The sequence below is a fragment of the Cucurbita maxima genome, unplaced genomic scaffold (assembly GCF_002738345.1).
Source record: "Cucurbita maxima cultivar Rimu unplaced genomic scaffold, Cmax_1.0 Cma_Scf00005, whole genome shotgun sequence".
Taxonomy (NCBI): domain Eukaryota; kingdom Viridiplantae; phylum Streptophyta; class Magnoliopsida; order Cucurbitales; family Cucurbitaceae; genus Cucurbita; species Cucurbita maxima.
Genome location: NW_019272021.1, coordinates 5,109,019 through 5,131,549, shown reverse-complemented (window position 1 = coordinate 5,131,549; position 22,531 = coordinate 5,109,019). Strand labels below are relative to the sequence as shown.

Below are 22,531 nucleotides of genomic sequence, written 5' to 3'. Positions count from 1 at the left end.
TTTATTTTAATTATATAAGAAAATTATAACCTTTTAATAATAATGTTAGTTCAATGAGAGCCGTTAAAAAACAACAAAATATGTTTCTTCAAAATTACGAACAAATCAAACCTAATCTAAGACGATTTTTTCACAATCGAATATAACACTAGATCACGAATACTAACCAAAACGAGAAACGAACGATCTTATCCCAAGTAGTAAAATAGAAAAAGGAGTAGGTAAATGGCCAAAATGGTTTGAAAAGAGGATGCATGTGAAGAAGTTAAGGTAATGTGGTGCAAAACAACAAAAATTTGCCCTTTTGTCTTTCAACGGCTCGATATTATCTTCTTTAGACTTTTTTCTGTCACGCTTTCGGTCAAGATTTTTAAACGAGTTTTTTAAGAAAAAAATTTTACACCCTCGTAAAAAATGCTTAGTTCCCTTCTCAAACAGGCTCAACGTCTTTGCTAGCTCTCGTTTCTCTCTCCAATTTATGTTGGATCTTACAATCCACCCCTTCAATGTCTAGTGTTCTCACTGACACTCGTTTCTTTCTTCAATCGATCTCATGTTTGTCCATTTTTTTTTCAATGGAGGGTGGTTTGGTGGTGAGACAATTTTTTGAGCAATCTTATATTGAATGACCTCTTGTAAATTTTCTTACGATATACGTGAATGAAGACAAACCAAACTAAAATGACTCTGTGTTGGTTCGTGGGGATAGTCTTTACTTTTGGAAGCTGTGTGTAACTAACATAACTATATCGACGATGAAGAATGAATGTTAGCTAAAAGAGTATCAATGAATGGTGAGATGACGACGACGACATCAAATTGTTGCTAGTCGAATGTTGAAGAGAAACGATCATAAAAATTGATTGGGAACGGCATGTCGGTGATAACTTACATGTAGATCTAACTAAATATAAAAACATACTTAAAAACTGAAAAGAAAAAAAAAAAAAAAGAAAGTTGAGAAGGCGTTTACTACAAGTAAGCACAATGCACAATAATCATTCAACGAATTTTAATAGATGCATGTGTGACATTTAAATCCACGTCATCTACCAATTAATCTTTTTACTCTTTATTTATGACCTAAGTAAATTATTATTATATTATTATTTTAATTAAGTGAAAATCCACGTGGCCTAATTTACTGAATAAAATAAATGAAAGGAGAGTTATGTATTTTCACATTGTGATTTTGATATCTAACAATTTTAATAATGAAATCACAGATAAAGAAGGAGATTTTATTGAAAACTTTTTAACGCTCATCATTTTTTCATTATTATTATTATTATTAAAAGTCTACAAATAAATTGAGTAGTCATTTAATTAAAAAGTTCAAACGCATTGGGTTATTTTTGTTGGATGATGAAAGTCCCACATCGGTTAATTTAGGGAATGGTCATGTGTTGAACAAAGGACTCCAAAAGGAGTCAAGCCTCCTCGAATGTACGAAGGCAGTAAAAAATGACTAAGACTCCAAAGGAGTCGAGCCTCGATTAAGGGGAGGCGTGCTTTGTTCGAGGGGAGGTGTTGGATGATGAAAGTCCCACATCGGTTAATTTAGGGAATGGTCATGGGTTTATAATCTAAGAATACACTCTTCATTGGTAGATATATTTGAATTGTCTAATTATCGGCTTTATATATACTTCGTAGATATCATGTAATTTAGATTAAAAAGCTAATTATTACCTTGTTTAATTTTTTAATTCTTAAATTAACCATGATTTAATTTAAATTAATTGTCGCTATACATAAAAATAATTCAAACATGAAAAAGCGCCAAAAATTATAATTTCTATTTAAATATTAAATGCACAATAATTTTAAGAATAAAAAGATTCTCAATTATGTTATTATGACTTTGTTTAAATAAAGGGAGTGATAATGAAAGAGAAGAAATTAATAAAAATTACTCGATTATAATTTATATGAGCCTCAAATGGCAAATATTGCATTTTTAAAAAAAAAATTAATTTTGAAAATATCAAATTATTAAGAAAAAAAATGCATTAATAATTATGACGTAATAAAGGCATTAACTTATTTTTGGGCTTGAAATATATTTTTATTTGTTAATTTGTCCAATGAAAAGCCTCCGTACCTTAAGGCTAAACTGACAGACTGTGACTTAACGTAAGCCCAAACTGCCTCTATTTTTAAAAGATATAATAATAGTTAATAAAAATATAAAATTATTTCTGAAATTAAAAAATCGAAGAATGTTCGGTGAGAAATTATTTTAATATTTTGTCTTTTACAGCTATAATAATAAATAGGTAATTCGATTTTTAAATGACAAATTTGCAAATTGAGATATAAAATATAATATATTTAATAAGAGACCAACATTTGAATTCATAATTATTTAAATCTATAAAAAAATGTCATGTATTTAATAAGATAAGATTAAGTATAGTTTGTGAAGGTTGACTAAATCATAATAAGTTAAAATGAAACTTTGAAAGATATAAAAAATGAAATTCAAATTAAAATCCAAAGGATATTGATTTTTCTTGAATAAGTTATCATTTTATATTAAATTATTTATGATTTTAATATTTTATATACTTGTAATAATATCACGATGTTGTTTATAATAATAGAAAATATATTTTCAAGTATTCTAATAATATCTTTGAAAAAAAAAAATGAAAATATTTAAAGTTAAAACAAAATCACTCTATTTTCTCTCTCTTTCACATGCATAAAAACTTTTTTTTAATCAAATTTTCAAACTAAGGACGAAAAAAAAAAAAAAAAACATTATTTTGTATATTTAAAATAAATAATTACTATTTTATCATTTGCAGACCTATATTTATTGCATATTTTATTTTACTCAAAATTGATTAATGATAATTTTGTAGGGTATATTAAATAAAAATGATACTTGTTTAACTTATTCTTTGTACGCTATCATTCGTTATATGTCGTTGTCAGTCTTGCCGTTTTAAAACGTGTTTGCAAATCATTGTTAATAGATATTGTCCACTTTAACCCGTTTTCACACCTTTATAAGAAATGTTTTGTCTCTCCCCAATCTATCTAAGATATCACAATCCATCCCCTTGAGAACCAATGAGTTCCTCTCTCCAATAGACGTGAGATATCACAATTCACTCCCCCTAGGAGCTAGAGTCTTTGCTGACACATTGTACGATATCTAGTTCTAATACCATTTGTAATAGTCTAAACTTATCGCTAAACTTTGACCCGTTATGTATCACTATTAGCCTTACGATTTTAAAGCGTGTTTGTTAGAGAAAGGTTTACACGTTATTATAAGAAATGTTTGGTTTGGTTGCTTATATTTGTTTCTATTAACTAGTCATTTTGGGGAAAAATACTAGACGGAAGAAAGATTCCGAGCGAATCAGGGAAAGAAGTTGATGAATTAGAGAATCGTAAACCCCAATTTCCCACTTTCCACCCTCGAAAGGAAACTGTTCGCCCCAAATCCCCTCTTCCAAAGAACAATGCGCGTTGTGGGCTCCATGTGACACACACAGTGGGGCTTGTATGCGCACCAGCTCACAAACCCCCATTTTTCTTCTTTACCATCCCTCTCCAAGCTGATGAATCAACTGGGTCGCCTCTGAAAATGAAAGATTTCTCCGCGTTTTGGCCATGGCGGTGGGACCTTTAAGCACCGCAGTTTCTGTTCATTGACCTTCCTGCTGCCATTTCTCGTTTTTGCAGTTCGCAGCAGCCACGCATTATCATCGTTGCCCGTTTTAGTTTTTGGGTCATAAAGCTTATCCTGCCTTTCCATGTGCGACCTTGGCTTTGTTCTGTTTTTTGACACTAATTTATTCTCTCCCCCCCCACCCACTAACCTATTCACCTTTCTACTGCCCTCTTTTTCTTTCTCTCCTTCACCGAATATATGCTCAAACTCCGAGGCTTGGAGGATTTCAGAGGCGATTAAGGCGATTCCTCTCTTGTGGGTCTGTCTCCTTGTCTCTGCTTCTTTGACTCGACTCATATTTTGCTCCTCCTTGGATCCATTTCTTGAGGCAAGATAGTAAAAGCTGCTCTTTCCCCTGTTTATTATTATTGTCACTGTTCTTCTTGTTCTTATTATTATACTATTTTTTTCTCTGTTTTGTACTTGTTTATTGAGCTTACTTTCTGTAAAAACTTTGTGTTTTGTGTTTTGGATTGTGGGTTTATCACTCTTAATCATGTTTAGCCTTTATACCCCTGCTTTCCTTTGTGGGGTTGTAGCTATTTTTCCTTCTTCCTTGTTTTCCTTCACTTTCTTCCACCTTCTGGTATCAATCGGAAGCTGTTCTTAAGTTTGATGGCGATTTCTTGCTTGATTCTTCGTGTATTTCCCAATCTTTTGGTTGAGTAAGTTTCTGATTTAGGAGATTCAGGGCAGGTTTGTTTCAGCTTCAAAAAGCTTGAAATGATTGATTATGGAGGACGAGAGGGAGGATGAAAGTTCCACCTCCTTGAAGTTGTTGCTGTTTCTTGGAATTGATATGTAGTGTTCTTCACTTTCAGATTGTGTTCTTGATCTCATGATCTTATGAGAATACTTCCAATCTTTGTGTATAGGTGTTGAAGAAATATGTGATTTGAACAGAGAGAGAGATCAGTGAGCAGTTTTTCAGCCATTCATGATCCTTAATTTACTCAGATAGGATATGGAACAAACATCTACCGATGCTCAGAAAGATCGGCAAAGAGAATTCAGTTCTTTATGTGACAGAAACAACGACGAGGAGCTGTTAGAAAATGGTGATTTGGATCTGTCGAAGTACTCAATATCAGGAGGATTGAATCAGAAGGTAATGCTGCCTAATGCATTGTATTTGAAGTCGAAGCAATACCGAATCAGTAAAAACTATGTTCGTGATTTGGTTTTTAACTGTAATATAGAGTTAGACTATAAGGTTCCGAAGTATATGGTGACGATAGATGAGAAATATCTTCGACGATGCTTGGATTTGATTCAGATTAGTGCATCGAAGCCTGTACGTTGTAACGATTCTATAAACTCGAGCTCTGTGAAGACTGGTGCTGCTTTGACTGAAAGCTTGAGTACGAGTAAATTACGAACAAGAGGGATGGATGGTTTGGAAAGGTTCGATATCGCGTGCCCTTCAACTGGGGAGGATGGCAACACGGTCATAAGCTCGAGTAAACTGTGGTTTGTTGGTTCAATTATGGGAAGTAAGAGCATGATCAACATATTGAAGAGTCCTTTATTGCATCAACTCGGTATCAAAGAGGAAACTTCGAGTTTCGTAAGAATGGATATGAATGATATCGAAGGCTTCGCAGGCGGCAGTTTTATAGACTCTCCCAATGGTGTGGATATATCTTCATTGAAGAAGCTAGAAAATGCAGAACCGACAAAGGGAAGCCATCGAGATGGATCTGATACAGCAAACGAGAGGTTTTTCTCCACACCGAGCAGGAATTCTTTATGTTCTGATCAGTCTTCTTCGGGTTCAGCGTCCACACCGCTTTGCCAAGGTATGCTTCAGTTCACATGGAAGGAAGGAAGCCCTCACTTCGTTTTCTCTGTAGATGATGAGAAGGAGGTCTATGTGGCTGACTCGTCGAAGGTCGTGTCAGCTGATAATAACGCATTGGACTATGTTTATTTGTTTCGTTCGACAAAGAGTGGTCTAAAGGATCATGAGGTTAGAAATACCAGACCCCGTATCGTTGGCAAGATGACGGTGTCGTCTTCTTATAGTGTCTGTCTGAATAATTCAAAAGTTGTGGATACTGAATTTGTGTTGTTTGGTGGTATCGAAAATTCTGACGTAGAGACGAATGCTTCAAACACCATCTTTAAAAAGAACAAGGTGTTTCCAAGAAGGGTGGCTGAAGTATTTAGGACAAGTAACTCATCTAAACAGAATAGATCTGGTGTCTTGAAGGATTCTTGTCCTTGGGAACCATACTCGAATAAACACAACAGCTCCGATGACTTAATTTGTGCTCGTAGCCTTCCTCCGAATCTTGAATTGGCTGCTGTTGTCGTGAGAGACCATCTTCCGGAAGATCGTGGCAGCGGAGTTGGAGGCTGGGGTTTGAAGTTCCTCAAACAGGTCGAGGCCAAACAAACAATACAGGCTGACTGTTGTATGCGAAACAGCACAAAATGTTCGACGAGCATGAATGTTCTTATTCCTGCTGGTCTCCATGGCGGGCCTAGAACAAGGAACGGTGGTCCTTCCACCCTCATGGAACGGTGGAGATCGAATGGACTCTGTGATTGCGGCGGTTGGGACATCGGATGCCCTCTAACGGTACTTGAAGGCCAATCTGTCAACAACAATACTTCTCGCCAAGCAGACGTGCAAGAATGCAGGGCATTTAACATACATGCTAAGGTATACATACACTCCCCCTTTGTGTCTTGCTGCTGATTCGAGCACGAAAACTGCTCTAACTTTATTAGTTTACTTCTTTTTGCACGACTCTGAATTCTGAATCATTCTCGTTACTTAGCTAGATTCGTGATTGTGAATCGGATACTGAGAATGCGATTGTCATGTTTCAGGGTTGTGAGAATGGTCCTCCAACATTGAGGATGGTGAACATCCGCGACGGCTTGTACTTTGTTCATTTTCAATCGAAACTATCGTCTCTGCAATGTTTCTCAATTGCAGTGGCGATCGTCCATTCGCGAAGTCCGGGTCTCAAACCCAGAAATGTACAGGAGTTAAAAGTAGTTAGCATAAAGCAGTAGGCAAGTTTAAGGTTTTAGACATGAAAATTAGAAGTTATAACTAAACTAGATCTGTTGCTTCACACTGGAAACTGGATAAGGTTGTTCTCCATTTCAGCTGTGGGGACATGTTTGAAAGAACAGGAATTAGGTTAATGTCGTTTGACTTCTTGATCTGAAGTTGACTTTAATTCCGTGTCCCCAACGGCATTTGTTGAGGACTTTTTGTATTTTCTTATTCATATTATAGTTTTGTAAAGCCTATTTGTTTGATAATAAAATAATATTTGATTCCAATAGTCACTTCAATTGTTGTTGACTTTTTTTCGATACTATTTATTTTTTTATTTTTTAGAAATTACACTAAATTAAGTTTTTATTTTTAGAATTTAATTGAAAATTTAAATGGAGTTATAATTAAAATTTTCAGAGGAAAGCAGCATAAATTAAAAAAATTGAAAATAAAATAAGAAATCAGTCGAAAATAAAAGAAGATAATGGCAAATTCGTAATTTCAGCATTAGATTTAATCTCAATTTTATGGTGAATTATTGAATTATGTCCTTAATTATTTTCTCTAATAAGTTATTAGCATTAATACCATTAATGGCGATTGGGCCTGATGGATCAATTGGGCTCAATAGATTTTGGGCTTTAAAGCCCAAGTTGTCATCCCTATATAATTGTCTATAAATATGGGGAAAACCCTAGCGCTGGTCGACATCACGAGACTTTCTATTGGGTAAAACCCTAATAGCTCTTCTTTTTCCTTTCACCTTCGTTCAGTTTCGCCTCTCTCAATCTCTGTTAGTTTTGCCCTAATTGCGAAATTGCTGGTGATGTGGTGTCGAGAATTTTCTGTATTTTGTTTCTCTGCACCTCCCATACCCAGCTAGATTGTACGCCAATCTTATCCCATTACGAGACGATAGCTGTCTAGGCTGGGACATTTTTTACCTCGATATTTAGTCTGTTTTCTTATGGAATGTTGCAGATTGTTGGGTATGTACTGGATGGAGGCTTAGCCGGTTGGAAGTTGATTTGATTGACAATCGTTTTCGCGAGAAATTTGGTGCTCCCAGACTTAGTCATGTGTCATCTCTAACTTTAATGGTTTGATACAGTTACGAGTCTGGAAAATTGACGGAGTCCATCGTTACAGATGTGTGTACCTTTTTTAGTTCATATCTGCTCCATTTGGTCTCTACATGATAGTATTGTTCAAATTCCTCCAGTTTCTCAAGATTACGATTTCCTTTCTAGGGTCAAATATTTTATGGAATTCTTTATTTATCTACTAATTCATTTCTGCGAAAATTTTGGGTCAAATGGCGGTGGAACTTCAAAATCCTAATTCTATTGTTTTTGCGACGACTTACCTATCTTCTTGATTTACAGCTGTTCTTAAAACGGAGATGATTTATTCATCTTAAAGTTGTGGTATCCACATCTAAGTTGCTTCCCACGTCGATGGCTTTAGAATTGGTTAACCAAGAATTTCTGGGCTGAAAGAGAATGCAATTTGTGGGGCTGCTTAATACTTTAGATCAGTTGTAACTATAGACCTTCGGAATAATATTACACTTGGATTGGTGCAATTTGGAGCTACTTAAACAAAGATCAATGGCATCTTGTGAACATATGGACCTTATGCTTGCAAGAATTGAAGAACATATGGACCTTGTGCAGGCAAGAATTGAAGATTTACTTGTGTGAACTTGAAGTTCTGTAGATTTTAGAAGATTTAGAGATTGAACCAGGTTGTGGCAGAGGTTTCTTCTCTGTACCTTACAGAACACATCAGTCAACCATATAGCCTCCATATTCCCTTCCTTCTTCTTTCTTCAGAATCGACTTGGAACTTATCGTCATCAATCGACTAAGCATTATGTTATCCAATATCCCATTTTTCAAACCATTGACCAACATTTTATTTGTATTTGTGATGTGCATTGGGTTTGACAAGAGATTAGAGATGAAAGGGATGTGGAGTGAATATTGATTCGATGATTTTTTCAACTTCTCCATGGCATTTTTTCAAAGGACCATTTAACAGTTTTTTATTTGTGGGAAAAGGCCATTTAAATAAGTATGCAACAATTTAACAAAATTTTGAAGAAGTATTTCAATGGACATGAGGATGGAGCAGTTCTGATTGGTGTGATTTATTAATCTGACTTTAGGCTGGAAATGCTTGTCATTACTTCTTTATCTTCATCACTCGGTGTATAATTCCAAAGAATTCCAGATTTCATGCCAAGCCCGTTGAATTGGATGCCGCCACTCTGGCCTGTCCTGCATGTGATTTGTAGCCGATACCCTCAGATTATTATTGTTGTTCCTTTGTACTTTTTAGTGAAAGGTTTGGAGACTAATTCAAATACTTGATATATATACCGAAGGTTATACGGCGAAATGGTATTATTTACATTGAAAAGGAAAAAAAGAGAGATTTACATTGGCGTTGAATAAAGCTCTTCCACTTTTTCGAATGATTTGATTGGAAATAGACAAATGTGTTTGTGGTGGCACACTACAGCTTGGATTCAGGGTCCCATGTGATCTTATTTCGCCCAATTTATTGACTCTGTCCCTTCCGATCATTGCCTGTAATGTGCCTACTTAAACGCTTCCAACTTGCACTTCTATTGCACAACCCATAACACAATGGCGAAATCTCTACTACCCCATCTCTCTGTTTTCCTCTTCCTTTTCATCACTGCAACTGCATCGGCTTCAGACTGGAACATTCTGAGCCAGAGGTCCAGAAATGGCCTCAAAATCAGCCTTAAAAACTACTGCGAAAGCTGGAGATTGAACGTCGAGCTTCACAACATCCGATTCTTCCATGTGGTGCCTGAGGAATGCGTTAGCTACATTGGCAAATACGTTACCTCCACTCAGTACAAAGTTGATTCCGAGAGGACGATCGAAGAGTGCATCGTGTACCTTACCAAGGGCTGTGCCCTTAAAGGTGATGGCACTGATGCTTGGATCTTCGACATCGATGATACCCTCATCTCCACTGTCCCCTATTACAAGAAAAATCAATTTGGGTAACTTTTTTTTTTCCCTTTACATCATACCCTTTACTTGTTTTGTGTTTTGAATTGATTGTCTACAGATTCTGGTTCCCTTTTGCTTGGTGTTCTGTGTTTGGATTGCTGAAGAATGTTTATAAGTCTGTAGAATGTGTTCTGAATTCTGATTGATTGCTATTTTGTTGAATGGGATTATGGGAGGGTAGGGGGAAGAAATTGAACCTGACGGATTTGGAGGCGTGGATGAGCAAGGCCAAAGCACCACTTTTGGATCACTCATTGAGGCTTTTCAATATGCTGAAAGCGAGAGGAGTGGACATCATTTTGATATCCGCGAGACGGGAATATCTCAGATCTGCCACCATTGAGAATCTTGTTCAAGTGGGCTACCATGGATGGACCAATCTCATCTTAAGGTCAGTCAGTCAGTCAATCCACGAGTCCAGAAATCAGAATCCTGTCTCTCGTTTTGCGAGTGAGTGATGAGTTTGTTCGCTTGTTTCTATGTTTGATTTGCAGGAGCCCTGAAGATGAGAAGAAGGAAGTGGAGCAATACAAGGCAGATGTGAGAAGGCGATTGGTGAATGGAGGGTACAACATTTGGGGGAATGTGGGAGATCAATATAGCAGCATTGAAGGAAAGCCAAGGGGAAGAAGAACGTTCAAGCTTCCAAATCCAATGTATTATGTTTATTAAGCAATGCAATTTCGACTTGCTTTTGGCTTTTTAATCCGTTTCTTTTTCACTCCATGAATGATGGTCGGGAAGGATTGATCTACACAGACAGAGGGAAGGATCAGAGAGAGATGTGACATGTGTGATGAATAAGCTTAGCTTGCTATCTGTTAAAGCTGTAATCTCGTATTTGGAACTTGTTTTGATCATTTCTTAATCAGAAAGAAGTCCATGTGATCATCTCCTTATTTTCTCTTATTCCTTATTCTGAATGAATCATGAAACCACCGTATTTTTGTCTTGGTGTTCTTTGCTTTTAAACCAGCTAGAACTTTTTCTGTGAAGATTTGGATGTTTTTTTGCAGTTCTACAGTTTTGATCGTTGATGGACTGTTTAGATCTTCAATCATCAAGTTTCATACAAGGATTGAAATATTGCTGCTGCCAAATTGAAGAATATGGTATATAAACGACAGCAGAAAGTAGAGAGATCTATGATTTATATATGATATCAAGGGAACAGGTTGATGAGATCAAGCAAGGAATCCTAATCTTTCTCCATTCTTCTTGGCTAACCTAATCAATCCCTGCCTTTGCTTTGCATCAGCTCCTATAGATTTGCAGAACTCAGTAATTACCTGTCCAAAAGGAGAAACTTCAACACAGCTTTCTCACTAAGGAGAATTCAAGTGAAGGAGGGTAGCTCAATACCTGGGAGTGCAGGGCAATGGCCTTGCCTCTCAGCTGATTGAAACGCTTCTTTCCAATAATATTTCGAGCAAGAACAACAACAGGTGCAAATAGTCCTTTCCCTTCATTAATATTCTTCATCACTGGCAGGAATCTTACAGGCTTTACGACTCGAACGGCTTCCGGGACTGACTTGATCAGCACGGTGCTGTTGTCGCCGCAAATTGAAGTCCCCCATCCTCCATGGAAGGTGGTGGAGTAAAGAGGCTTATGAAACCCAGCTACAGAAACTGAAGTTGCCATGAAAAGGGTGCAAGATCAGAGAGCTGTTCTTCTAGATGGCTTCAGTGATGGCTTGAAGGGTCTTTACCAGCATGCTGGAACTTGTAATGGAAGCATGGATTTGATGATGGGTTTTGTATGCTTTGTGAAAATGGATAGTTTTGAAAGGGGGAGAGAGGTGAGGAGTCATTTTTGGAGCCACACAAACTGATGGCGTGGATTTTGGTTTAGACAACTGATGGTCCCTATTGGTTTGGAACATTATCAGAATCCACACTGCAATTGGCCCCTTTCCTGCTTGCTTCCATCTGTCTACTTTTTATCAACCATATTCATTACAGGCGGCATCTTCCTACCCACGTGATAAAGCTTTATTTTACTTATTTTTCGAAGTTTGATTTGAATAAATTTCGATAGAATCATCCAGATAGATCTAGTTCTACATTAACGGCACATTCTAGTATGAGGATGTGTATGTATGTATTATGAAATATAAAGATCTACCAAAGATATAAACGAGTACACTCCGATACTTGGATATAGTTTTAGTCGTTGTTTCATATTGGTCCCCAAATACAGGTTCTCTATGAGAATTGACAATGGCAACATGTGAAACTAAGCTCTAAGCCTCCCTGCAAGTATACTCACTGTATCTACCAACAGCATTCCTTATTTCCAAAGTTATTGTGTTGATGTCATAGACTTAACCATTTCATCTGGTTGTAATATCCTAAATTCCATCGCTTCATTTTAATTTGGCGTATCGGATCGAAGAAGAAAACGTTGGGAACTTTAGCCATCTTCGACGAAACCGTGCAAATCCAGGAATTTTAATTCGAAACCGGATTCTCTTGATCTTCCTGCTCAGACTATGACATTTCTGTTTGATGCGTTTAGTTCTGGCTGCCAATTTCTTCATATACATAATGCCTGCATCCACACAGAATTAAGCTATGAGATAAATAGTTCACTAAACCTAGCCAATTCTCCTTTCTTAATACCATATGCTGCAAAAGCTTATTTGATTAAGCTATATGTATTGTAATCCTTCCGAAATTGTAACCGCCGAAGTCCACCGCTAGCTGATATTGTCCACTTTGGCCCGTTACGTATCGTCGTCAGTCTCAACAGTTTTTAAAATGCGTCTCTTAAGGAGAGGTTTCCACACCCTTATAAAAGGTGTTTCGTTCCCCTCTCCAACCAATGAGGGATCTCACAGAAACTCATTCGAGATTAGATCGAAAGTCGATCGGTTTTGGATTGGTCACCCATAGCTCATTCGTCCAGACACAAAAAACAAGAGCAACAATCCTGAGATGGTATTCAATCAACAAAAAGTAAAGATCATTGTCAAGAGCATACCTTGACCCTTGTTGAGTAGGCCATCATCTGAGGTTTTCTGATGTAAGATCTAGAAATTAACATAGACATTATTAGTGAGAAACATCATCTTCTTCCAAATATCACTGATATTTGGATATACTTGAACTTACATCAACAAGCCCTTCTAACCGCTTCCTCATCCTTCTCTGGATAAAACCTCTGGTTGTCTGTGTTGGAAGTTCACCAAAGAGGATATCAAACAAGAGGGAAAAGGATTGTCACAGAAGACAGGTTTTGGAGAAAAAGAACAAACATGATACCTTTACATGGTACTTAACATATGCATTAAAGTTCAGCAAACTCCACACAGTCTTTTCAAGCCTTTTACCTTCAACGTGGTGCACAGAAATATCTGTTCATACATTATGTGAACAAAGAGTTCGAGAGGCTGAAAAAGTGTTTAGCTTAGGGATACAAGTCTATGAAACTGAACTAAGTGATAAATATGGCTTATGAAATATATCATACCGAACGTGACGAATCCTCCATTTGTGCTCAGTTCTTCTAAAGGTTCGCCTCTCAGTTCTGGAGGGGGTATGGGTGACCAACAACAAGGAGGTGTTTCTGACCATTTTTCAGAGCTTCCCACATCCATAAGTTCCTATTTGACTACAGGAGTTGTATTATCCAAAAGAAATTAAGAACAGATCCTAGCATTGTTATTACAGCGACGTACCCAAAAGAACGCGGTCGCAATGATCACATCTGTATTTTCCTTGAAACGAATTGGAAAGACTATGAGGATCTTTTGGGGCTGAATGCAAGAAATTTGTCTACTAAGAGATATATGAAAGTGTACATATGAATCAAAATTTGAAATAAACCAGCTAGTATTCATCTTTCTTGCTCCTTATAAAGAACTGGCACACTGAAGTGACTCAAACTATTCCCACTGGGACTTAGAGTTTCAGATTAAATGAAGCAAAACAAATTCTCTAACTTGCCTGCTTGATAACAAAGAATGGTTCCCTCGGATGATATACAAGTTTGATGGGTCTGGAGGTTCCTTGAAATAGCGCAGGAGAATTAACGTTTATCAACATTTCTTTTAGCTGAGAGCTTAGGATCACTGCATGGACAGCAGCAATATCTGTAATTATCTTTTCTGGCTCTGCAAAAAGAACATCCACAACAAACAATCAATGTAATGTTATGAAGAAAACCTCACATTTCAAAGTTCTATAGATCGTCGAGTAGTAAAAATTATGTTTTCTTCCTTCAACTGTAACAGCCTGAGACCACCGTTAGTAGATATTGTCCGTTTTGACCCGTTATGTATCGTCATCAGCCTCATGATTCTAGAACGCGTCTACTAAGGTGAGGCTTCCACACCCTAGTAAGGAATGCTTCGTTTCCCTCTCCAACTGATGTGGGATCTCACAATCCACCCCTTTGGGGGCCCAATGTCCTTGCTGGCACATCATCCGGTATCTGGCTATGATACATTTGTAATAGCTCAAACATATTGTTAGTAGATATTGTCCACTTCAGCCTGATACATATCGCCATCAGCCTCACAGTTTTAAAACGCATCTACTAAGGAGAAGTTCTCACACCCTTATAAGGAATGCTTCGTTCCCCTCTCCATCTGATGTATGATCTCACATAAACTATGCCACATTGACACTAAATCTTTTCATAAACTAGTTTTCTAATTAATCAAGCTGTTCAAGTGGATAATCATACCTTCCTCATGCAAAATTTTTGCAAAGTCAATTCTTAGAGTAAGTTTGTATCCTTCTTTTGCAGGTTCAATGATCTCAACACCATGAGAGCAAATTTGTTTTACCATCTCGAGAGTATATGGCGAGAGCCCATCAGATAAAAGAACCCCTTGTGACAACAATGGAGTAGCAATCGACAAGTAAACGTGCAGTGAATCCGATATGAAAGACTACCAAACAATCAAAAAGCAATTAGGACACTAATTCAAATCTTAAACGTGAACAGTCCCAGATGAGTGAGAAGAACAGTACCTGGATATGGTACTGAACAGAACCAAATTCATGCAAGTGATGCTCAATTTCTGTCGGATTTTCCGAACTGTAATCATAACCAATACAATTTAATCCCTAAAACCTGAAAGAATATATGGGTTTCAAAGATTTTCAGCATAGAACACATGAACTTGTTTCTCACCTGTAGAGCTTAAGGAGGATCTCCTTCAAAGCTGGTGAAGCTCTCTGAAAGCAAGCCATCCTCACAAGCACAAACAGCCCTCTCTACCTCATTTTTCATGGTAAATGAGAAGAAAGGACTCCAATACATATTCAGTGTAAGAAATGTCCACTCCTTTTCGATTGAGATCATGATATTATGAGTAATTTCTAAGCTCCATATCCACTCAAAGTTTGGTAACAATAGAAGCAACCAACCCATTAGACCAATACCATCTCTTTCAGTGGCTTATCGATAAAGCAAATTTAGGAATTACCCATTTGATGATCTCCACTTCCTGATGAACCCTTTGTTTGGTGGCGCTGATTGAAGTTGATTTGCCGCTAATCTGCAAGCCCTCATTTCAAGTTTGATGTGGGTGTTGCTTCGATTTCATGCCATCGTTTTTGAGAGGCGTAAGATTGCAAATTCCTCAAAGCAACGATCCTTTTAAGTTCCCCTCTGGATCTGGGCCTAAGTAAAAGGAGGACGCAATAATTGATTTCTTCCGTATGAAATGGGTCGGCGCTTTACACACTATTTTTCACTTCGTCGAGCCCACTTTCAAGTATTTTTGAAATGAAATACTAATAATTTCTATTCGAAATCTTTAAATTTTAGGCTGACTAATTTAAATTACAAACAAAATTAGCGAGCTTCTTGCACCAACATGCTCATATATCATAAATTTATATAATATATGCTATGGATGCTATAAATAAAAAGCCTGAAGTACTTAATTACTAATTATGGTCCAAAAACAACCGGATATTAACGACATGAATTAATGTTAAATTAACGTCAATGGAACAAAAGCAAGGCAAGATCCGGTGGTAACCGACAGTTTATGAGCAACGAATTTAACGAACACCCGCCACTGCGACCCACAGATGGCTCTTCCCTTCTCCTATCTATCCAATCCCGACCGTCCGATTCCACGCCATTATTCGACATCACTGTTCACCAATCACACCCAAGTAAACGCCTTCCCCTCTGTTTCAGTTAATTGCTTTTTTTCGCGATCTGGACAACTCACCCTTTCATCGGAAGGTCACGATTTGAGTTAAATTTTGGTTCCGTTATGTTATATGGAACCTCCCCCCCCTTTTTTTTTTCCTTCAATTTTTCTTTTTGGGTTTTGGAGGGGATTTAATTTTGTTGGGAATTCTATCTGTTCTTCGTAGCTTTGTTTGGTTAAAGTTTTAGATCGGGGGTTTTACCTTTTTGAGACGGGTTTTTTGTTGGGGTTGCTGGGCTCATAAATTTTGAACCCGTGAGCGTTGACCCAGTTGCGGAATCTGAGTTTCGAGTCGCTGAATTGTGTTCTTATTATATTGGGGGTTTTACAAAAAGTGGATTTCTGAGATGGTTCGATTTAGAAATCCCAAATCTGGGTCTGTTTTATGGGGTTGTTTATAGGGCAAATTTCCGATTGGATTTATACTGCGAGTTTCGAGGCTATGGGCGGCGATTCTAGGGCTGTTAATGGCTACGATGAGAGGTCTGTAGACTCTGCGGCGGCGGGAGAAGTTGGCGATCATAGAAACAGCGAAGATGACAGTGAATCGAATGCTCTATTGCCGCCGCGGCGCGGCGGAATGTCGAGGAAATCGAATAAGCCGAGGATGAAAGTCCGGTGGAATGATAGCAATGGTAATAACCTAGCGGAGATTTTGGAGTTCCAACCGAGGTAGCTTAATTGTTTTCCCCTTTTCTTGGAGCATTTTGATGGTTTTTTTGGTCTGTTTTCTGTAAGTTGGGGAAGATGGTTTCTCTGTTCTTGTTCTTGTTCTTACATTTCTGTTGATATTTGAACTTGAGATGTTTGAAGAAGCTGAAAGTTTCCATATCTGGGTTAGAACCAAAAATGCTGCCTGATCTGTTCTTTGGGTTATTCTAGTTCTTCGATCGAAGAACGCGAATCTAAACATAGCTCAATTGATAAAACACTAATGACCGATAGTTATAACAGGCTTGAATTGAGAGATATGATGCTTGAATGTTTTGTATTTTGACATCATTGGCTGTTTTCATCTTAGACTGAAGTTAAGAACATGTTTTAAGGTAGATGAAATCTGTGTTTGAATGTAATGGATAATGCTGTGGATTGAGTATATCTTTGTTTTTAGATTTGTAAAATTTGGATTGGTTTTTGTGTCTGTTCGTTCTGCAGCGACGTGAGCGACTCCGGGGACGAGGAGTCTGATTCTTGCAGCTGTATGATTATGTAGATTATTACATCAAATATTAGTGTATGACGACGAGAACAATGTCGTTTCTTTACGACGAAACTGATAATAATTGGCGATGTTTCTGACTGTATAACGGATTGCTTTGGTACTACAACGACTGATAGAAGAGTTCAAAGATCGACTGATTAATATTTCGTTTCGTTACGCCTTGCGATGTGTCGGAGTTGTTTTTCAAATTTGTAAGATCACCTTCCTGGTGATATGGTGTATGGATGATGCTGATATTGACATTATGAAATCACAGATTAGTTGAGCTTTTGACAGTGCAGAATGGTGTATCATGTAATGCAAACACTTTGGAATTTTTCTTCTATATCTATCATTGTTAATGAATCATAGAGCTTCTCTACCTTTTCTCTGTTGTTTATCGCTCCCGATCTCGAGATTTCGTGAACGTTTTTGTCGCCGTTTTCATTTTTCATCACGAATTATCAGTACTGTTGTGATATAACCAGAAACTCAAGAACCTGCTTATCATGTTTTCCACATTTCCATGATTAAAAGGCTCATCAGGTGAAACAAGTTAAAGCTGCATGCTTGAGCATATAGTGTCCTGATCAAAGAGACTCATAATCTAAGCTCAATTTAAGTTTAATGTGAGATACGTAACCGGTCAAAATGGATAATATCAGTGAGTTTGGATTGATACAAATGGTATCAGAGTCAGACACTGGGCGGTGGTGTGCTAACGAGAATGCTGGCCCCAAAGGGAGTGGATCGGGAGATCCTACAACCTTATAAGGGTGTGGAAACCATTCTCCCTAAGAGACGCGTTTTAAAATCGGAAGATTGACGGTGAAACGTAACGGCCTAAAGCTGACAATATCTGTTAGAAGTGGGCTTGAACCTTTACAAATGGTATTAAAACCAGACACCGGGTGATGGGTCAGTGACGACGCTAGGCCCCCCAAGGGGTGGGTTATGAGATCCCACATCCTTATAAGGGTGTGGAAATCACTCTCCCTAGTAGACGCATTTTAAAACCCAGAGATTAACCGCAATACGTAATGGGCTAAAGCGAACAATATCTACTAGCAGTGAGTGGGCTTGGACCATCACAAATGGGATCAAAGTCAGACACCCGACAGTGTGCCAACGAGGATGCTAGGCCCCCAAGGGGTGGATTGTGAGATCCCACATCCTTATAAGGGTGTGGAAACCACTCTCCGTAGACTCGTTTTAATACCGTGAGGTTAACGGCGATACATAACAGGCCAATACAGACAATATCTGCTAGCATTGAGTTTGAATCTTTACATAAATATTAGTTTCCTAAGGAATGAAATGGGCATGACTATTAGACAAATATCAGCCAATTAGCAACTATGAACAAAATAAAACAACATATGTAGCCTGAAATATATTTGGTCATATTTTATGGATGGTCAATCTACCCTGTCCTGTTTTGATGGATTGATCGGTTGAAGTAATTCAGAAACAAAAACAGAGACAGGACAGGGACGAACAGAACATCAAAGAGATCGAATTCTGAAACCTATGGCTATTTTTAGCAAAACCCTTTATCAATCAATCTCCTTGTTTGAGTTTATCTCCTTGTTTCTCGGATAATTGTGATGAACAAAGCTGGATCAGCCACATCTTGCTGTTGATGTTCTCTGTCATATAACTAAAGAAAACAAGAAAACAGAGTCAGCATCCAACCCCTGTCACCACCAAATCTCCTAAAAGGGCTCTGCTTTAAGAGAAATTTTCGGCTTATCCTTCCACTTATCTCCCGCCGGATATCAAAGAGGAGGAAGGGGTGAGAAAAAAAAAAAAAAAACAGAGGAAGAAGTAAAATTGAGAACGTTCCAGTCCTCCGAAATGGGGCACAGCCACAACGTCCGTCGTGAGTCCCTGTCAGGGCACATGTCCGTTGCCCGGCCGGACTACCACGTCGACGTTTATGAGAACGATCTCGTGTGGCCCTTCAACAAGCTCGACGGAATCGACCGTGATGACATCCGTGCGACTGCATACGAGATCTTCTTCACGGCTTGTCGCTCCTCACCGGGCTTTGGAGGTCGGAACGCTCTTGCATTTTACTCCTCTTCTAATCTTGACAATGGCGATGGCACTTCGAGTCCGAAACCCAAAGGGGTTGTGATGACACCCACCGGTCGGATCAAACGGGCACTTGGGTTGAAAATGTTAAAGCGATCGCCGTCCAGGAGAATGTCAACCGGCGGGAACTGTGGCTCGAATCCACCCTCCCCCAGCTCTCATGGTAATAGTGGGGCTAGCCCTGGTTTGTCGAATACTCTGCCGTCGATGAGACCCCGTCGGCCAATGACGTCGGCGGAGATTATGAGACAGCAGATGAAGGTTACAGAACAGAGTGATAACCGGCTTAGGAAGACTCTGATGAGGACTCTTGTAGGCCAAGTAATTTCTTGTTTTGTTTCCATTTTTAATCTTGGATTTATAATTTTTGCGTTGTAATTGTGTATTTTGGATATGTATGAACAGGTGGGAAGACGAGCAGAGACCATAATTCTTCCATTGGAGCTTCTACGCCATCTAAAGCCATCGGAATTCACTGATGTAAATGAATATCATTTTTGGCAGAGACGGCAGCTGAAGATCTTGGAGGCAGGGCTTCTTCTTCATCCTTCCATTCCACTTGATAAATCAAACACATTCGCTATGCGTCTTAGGGAGATCATTCGAGCGAGTGAATCAAAGCCAATTGACACAGGGAAGAACTCAGACACAATGAGAACGCTATGCAATTCTGTAGTGTCATTGTCTTGGCGGAGTGTCAATGGGACCCCAACGGATGTATGTCACTGGGCTGATGGCTTTCCTCTAAACATTCACATCTATGTTTCTCTTCTTCAAACCATCTTCGACATCAGGGACGAGACCTCAGTACTTGACGAGGTGGATGAACTTCTCGAGCTAATGAAGAAGACGTGGTCGACATTGGGAATCACTAGGCCAATTCATAATGTGTGTTTCGCTTGGGCGTTATTCGAACAGTATGTTGTGACGGCACAGCTTGAACCAGACCTTCTTTGTGCTGCTCATACTATGTTGGCCGAGGTCGCGAACGATGCCAAGAAGCCAGATCGAGAGGCGATGTACGTAAAGCTTTTGACATCGGTATTGACTTCGATGCAGACTTGGGCCGAAAAGAGGTTACTTCATTACCATGATTATTTCCAGAGGGGGACAGTTGGTCAGGTGGAAAACCTTCTACCCTTAGCCTTATCTGCATCAAAGATTTTAGGTGAAGATGTTACCATCACAGAAGGGGCAGGCCAAGACCAGGGAGATGTATTGGTGGTCGATTCATCCGGTGATCGTGTCGACTATTACATCCGATGTTCAGTACGAAACGCGTTCGGCAAGGTTCAAATTCCATCCTTTATTACCTTTATTCATCATATCTGTTCAATCCTTTATCACAATCTCATTGCAATTTAGGTACTTGAGAATGGGAAAATTAAGGAAGCTAAAGGTGAGGGGAGCGAGGCTCTGCTTCAATTGGCCAAAGAAACAGAGGATTTGGCATTAAAAGAGAGGGAATGCTTCAGTCCCATACTAAAGAAATGGCATCCAACTGCAGTAGGAGTTGCAGCAGTTACATTACACAACTGCTATGGAAGCATGTTGAAGAAGTATCTGGGCGGGGTGACGATGTTGACAAGCGAGACGATCGGTGTTTTTCATCGGGCTGGAAGATTAGAGAAGGTGTTAGTTCAAATGGTGGTTGAGGATTCAGCTGACTGTGAAGATGGTGGGAAGGCAATTGTGAGAGAAATGGTTCCTTTTGAAGTTGATTCCATTATATTGAACCTCTTAAAATCATGGGTTGATGAGAGGCTAAAGAAACAAAGAGACTGTCTGAGTAGATCAAAAGAATCAGAAACTTGGAACCCGAGGTCGAAAACAGAACCGTATGCGCAGTCGGCTGTGGAGTTGATGAAGCTAGCTAAGGAAACAGTGGAGGAGTTCTTTGAAATTCCCATCGGAGTCACTGAAGAATTGGTTCGAGAGATTGCTGCTGGGTTAGAGCATAGCTTCCAAGACTATATCACATTTGTGTCATCATGTGGTAACAATCACATACTGTTGTTTATATGTCTGTCCCAAATGAACAAGCTGGAAGTGGTAAACAATGCTGTGTTTTTTCAGGTTCAAAGCAGAGTTACCTCCCACAACTGCCTCCTCTAACCCGGTGTAACCGAGATTCGAAGTTCGCCAAGCTGTGGAAGAGAGCCACTCCTTGTAGTGTTGTCGGAGAAGAAACGACGAATCATCTTGGTTCTCAAGAAGGTAATCAAACGCGAGCGTCGACCAGCCGAGGAACGCAACGGCTATACATTCGCCTAAACACATTGCATTATATGTTGTCCCACCTACATTCACTCAACAAAATTCTTTCCCTTTCTCCTAAAGTCACTGCTTCAACAGGCCTCCGTTTCAACAGTTCTAAATCATACAGAAACTCATCTTACTTTGAACTTTCCAACAGAAGCATTGAATCAGCTTGTCAACATGTATCAGAAGTAGCTGCTTTTCGTCTGATATTCCTTGATTCAAGTTCTGTGTTTTATGATACCTTATATACAAACGATGTCGCGAATGCTCGGATTCAACCAGGATTGCGAGTTTTGAAACAGAACCTTACCTTATTATGTGCAATTGTGACTGATAGAGCTCAGGCCTTAGCAATGAAAGAAGTGATGAGAGCCTCTTTTGAAGCATTTTTAATGGTTCTTCTAGCTGGAGGGTCCTCTAGAGTGTTCTATCGTTCCGATCACGAGATGATCGACGAGGATTTTGGATACTTGAAAAAGATATTCTGCGATTGTGGTGAGGGATTTCTTCAAGAGAATATCGTCGAGCGAGAAGCCGAGGCTGTCGGAGGAGTAATAGCATTGATGAGCCAAGGTACTGAACAACTGGTTGAAGATTTCAGCATTGTGACTTGTGAAACAAGTGGAATAGGAGTTATGGGTTCTGGACAAAAGCTACCTATGCCTCCGACCACAGGTCGTTGGAACCGAGCCGATCCAAACACCATCTTACGTGTTTTATGCCACCGGAATGATCGAGCTGCCAATCTATTCTTAAAGAAAACATTCCAATTAGCAAAAAGAAGGTGAACCAAATCTTCTCTTGTATAATAAAGCAGAGACAAACACAAACACAGAGTATGTATGTGTGTGTATAATACCAACTTTAAATGAAGCTTGAGAGATATTGAGGGAGGCACATTGCATAAATATTATTAACATACCAAAGTTCTTAAGATATCAACTCATTCCTTTCTGTTTCATATCTCAGTTAACAAAACCATCTATGTTTCTTACATGTTTAATTAACAATGACTAAATACACATGT

The 22,531-nt window shown here is 38.7% G+C and overlaps 7 protein-coding genes across 8 annotated transcripts in view; 5 read left to right on the top strand and 2 right to left on the bottom strand.

Moving 5' to 3' along the window:
- Positions 1 to 3,348: 3,348 nt before the first annotated feature.
- LOC111479110 lies at positions 3,349 to 7,006 on the top strand. Its single transcript, XM_023123595.1, has 3 exons — positions 3,349 to 3,950; positions 4,567 to 6,359; positions 6,530 to 7,006. The coding sequence occupies exons 2-3, from the start codon at positions 4,656 to 4,658 to the stop codon at positions 6,716 to 6,718; spliced, it is 1,893 nt and encodes a 630-aa protein (XP_022979363.1). The 5' UTR covers positions 3,349 to 3,950; positions 4,567 to 4,655; the 3' UTR covers positions 6,719 to 7,006.
- The window catches only part of LOC111479266 (protein NRT1/ PTR FAMILY 5.2-like), a 29,596-nt gene continuing 11,320 nt past the window's right edge, over positions 4,256 to 22,531 (top strand). Inside the window, exons 1-2 of the mRNA XM_023123816.1 lie at positions 4,256 to 4,260; positions 18,353 to 18,357. The gene's annotated coding sequence lies outside the window, so the exon portion shown is untranslated. The remainder of the gene's footprint in view (positions 4,261 to 18,352; positions 18,358 to 22,531) is intronic.
- Positions 7,430 to 10,706, top strand: LOC111479114 (acid phosphatase 1-like). Its single transcript, XM_023123601.1, has 3 exons — positions 7,430 to 9,753; positions 9,945 to 10,154; positions 10,258 to 10,706. The coding sequence occupies exons 1-3, from the start codon at positions 9,365 to 9,367 to the stop codon at positions 10,433 to 10,435; spliced, it is 777 nt and encodes a 258-aa protein (XP_022979369.1). The 5' UTR covers positions 7,430 to 9,364; the 3' UTR covers positions 10,436 to 10,706.
- LOC111479119 (protein PROTON GRADIENT REGULATION 5, chloroplastic-like) lies at positions 10,879 to 11,790 on the bottom strand. The gene is made up of 2 exons (XM_023123608.1): positions 11,126 to 11,790; positions 10,879 to 11,052 (listed from the first exon to the last, which is right to left on the bottom strand). The coding sequence occupies exons 1-2, from the start codon at positions 11,405 to 11,407 to the stop codon at positions 10,948 to 10,950; spliced, it is 387 nt and encodes a 128-aa protein (XP_022979376.1). The 5' UTR covers positions 11,408 to 11,790; the 3' UTR covers positions 10,879 to 10,947.
- Positions 11,889 to 15,091, bottom strand: LOC111479113 (actin-related protein 2/3 complex subunit 2B). Its single transcript, XM_023123600.1, has 10 exons — positions 14,909 to 15,091; positions 14,746 to 14,812; positions 14,456 to 14,663; positions 13,714 to 13,880; positions 13,446 to 13,523; positions 13,238 to 13,370; positions 13,030 to 13,121; positions 12,880 to 12,936; positions 12,749 to 12,797; positions 11,889 to 12,316 (listed from the first exon to the last, which is right to left on the bottom strand). The coding sequence occupies exons 1-10, from the start codon at positions 14,965 to 14,967 to the stop codon at positions 12,132 to 12,134; spliced, it is 1,095 nt and encodes a 364-aa protein (XP_022979368.1). The 5' UTR covers positions 14,968 to 15,091; the 3' UTR covers positions 11,889 to 12,131.
- Positions 15,788 to 17,529, top strand: LOC111479120. The gene is made up of 2 exons (XM_023123609.1): positions 15,788 to 16,616; positions 17,100 to 17,529. Exons 1-2 carry the CDS (start codon positions 16,330 to 16,332, stop codon positions 17,155 to 17,157), a joined length of 345 nt encoding a protein of 114 aa, XP_022979377.1. The 5' UTR covers positions 15,788 to 16,329; the 3' UTR covers positions 17,158 to 17,529.
- LOC111479105 lies at positions 18,629 to 22,465 on the top strand. 2 transcript variants are annotated; one of them, XM_023123585.1, is made up of 4 exons: positions 18,629 to 19,554; positions 19,648 to 20,532; positions 20,608 to 21,238; positions 21,319 to 22,465. In XM_023123585.1, the coding sequence occupies exons 1-4, from the start codon at positions 19,003 to 19,005 to the stop codon at positions 22,290 to 22,292; spliced, it is 3,042 nt and encodes a 1,013-aa protein (XP_022979353.1). In that variant the 5' UTR covers positions 18,629 to 19,002; the 3' UTR covers positions 22,293 to 22,465. The 2 variants fall into 2 exon arrangements, with proteins under 2 accessions (XP_022979353.1, XP_022979352.1); XM_023123584.1 differs by having other exon boundaries at positions 18,629 to 19,563.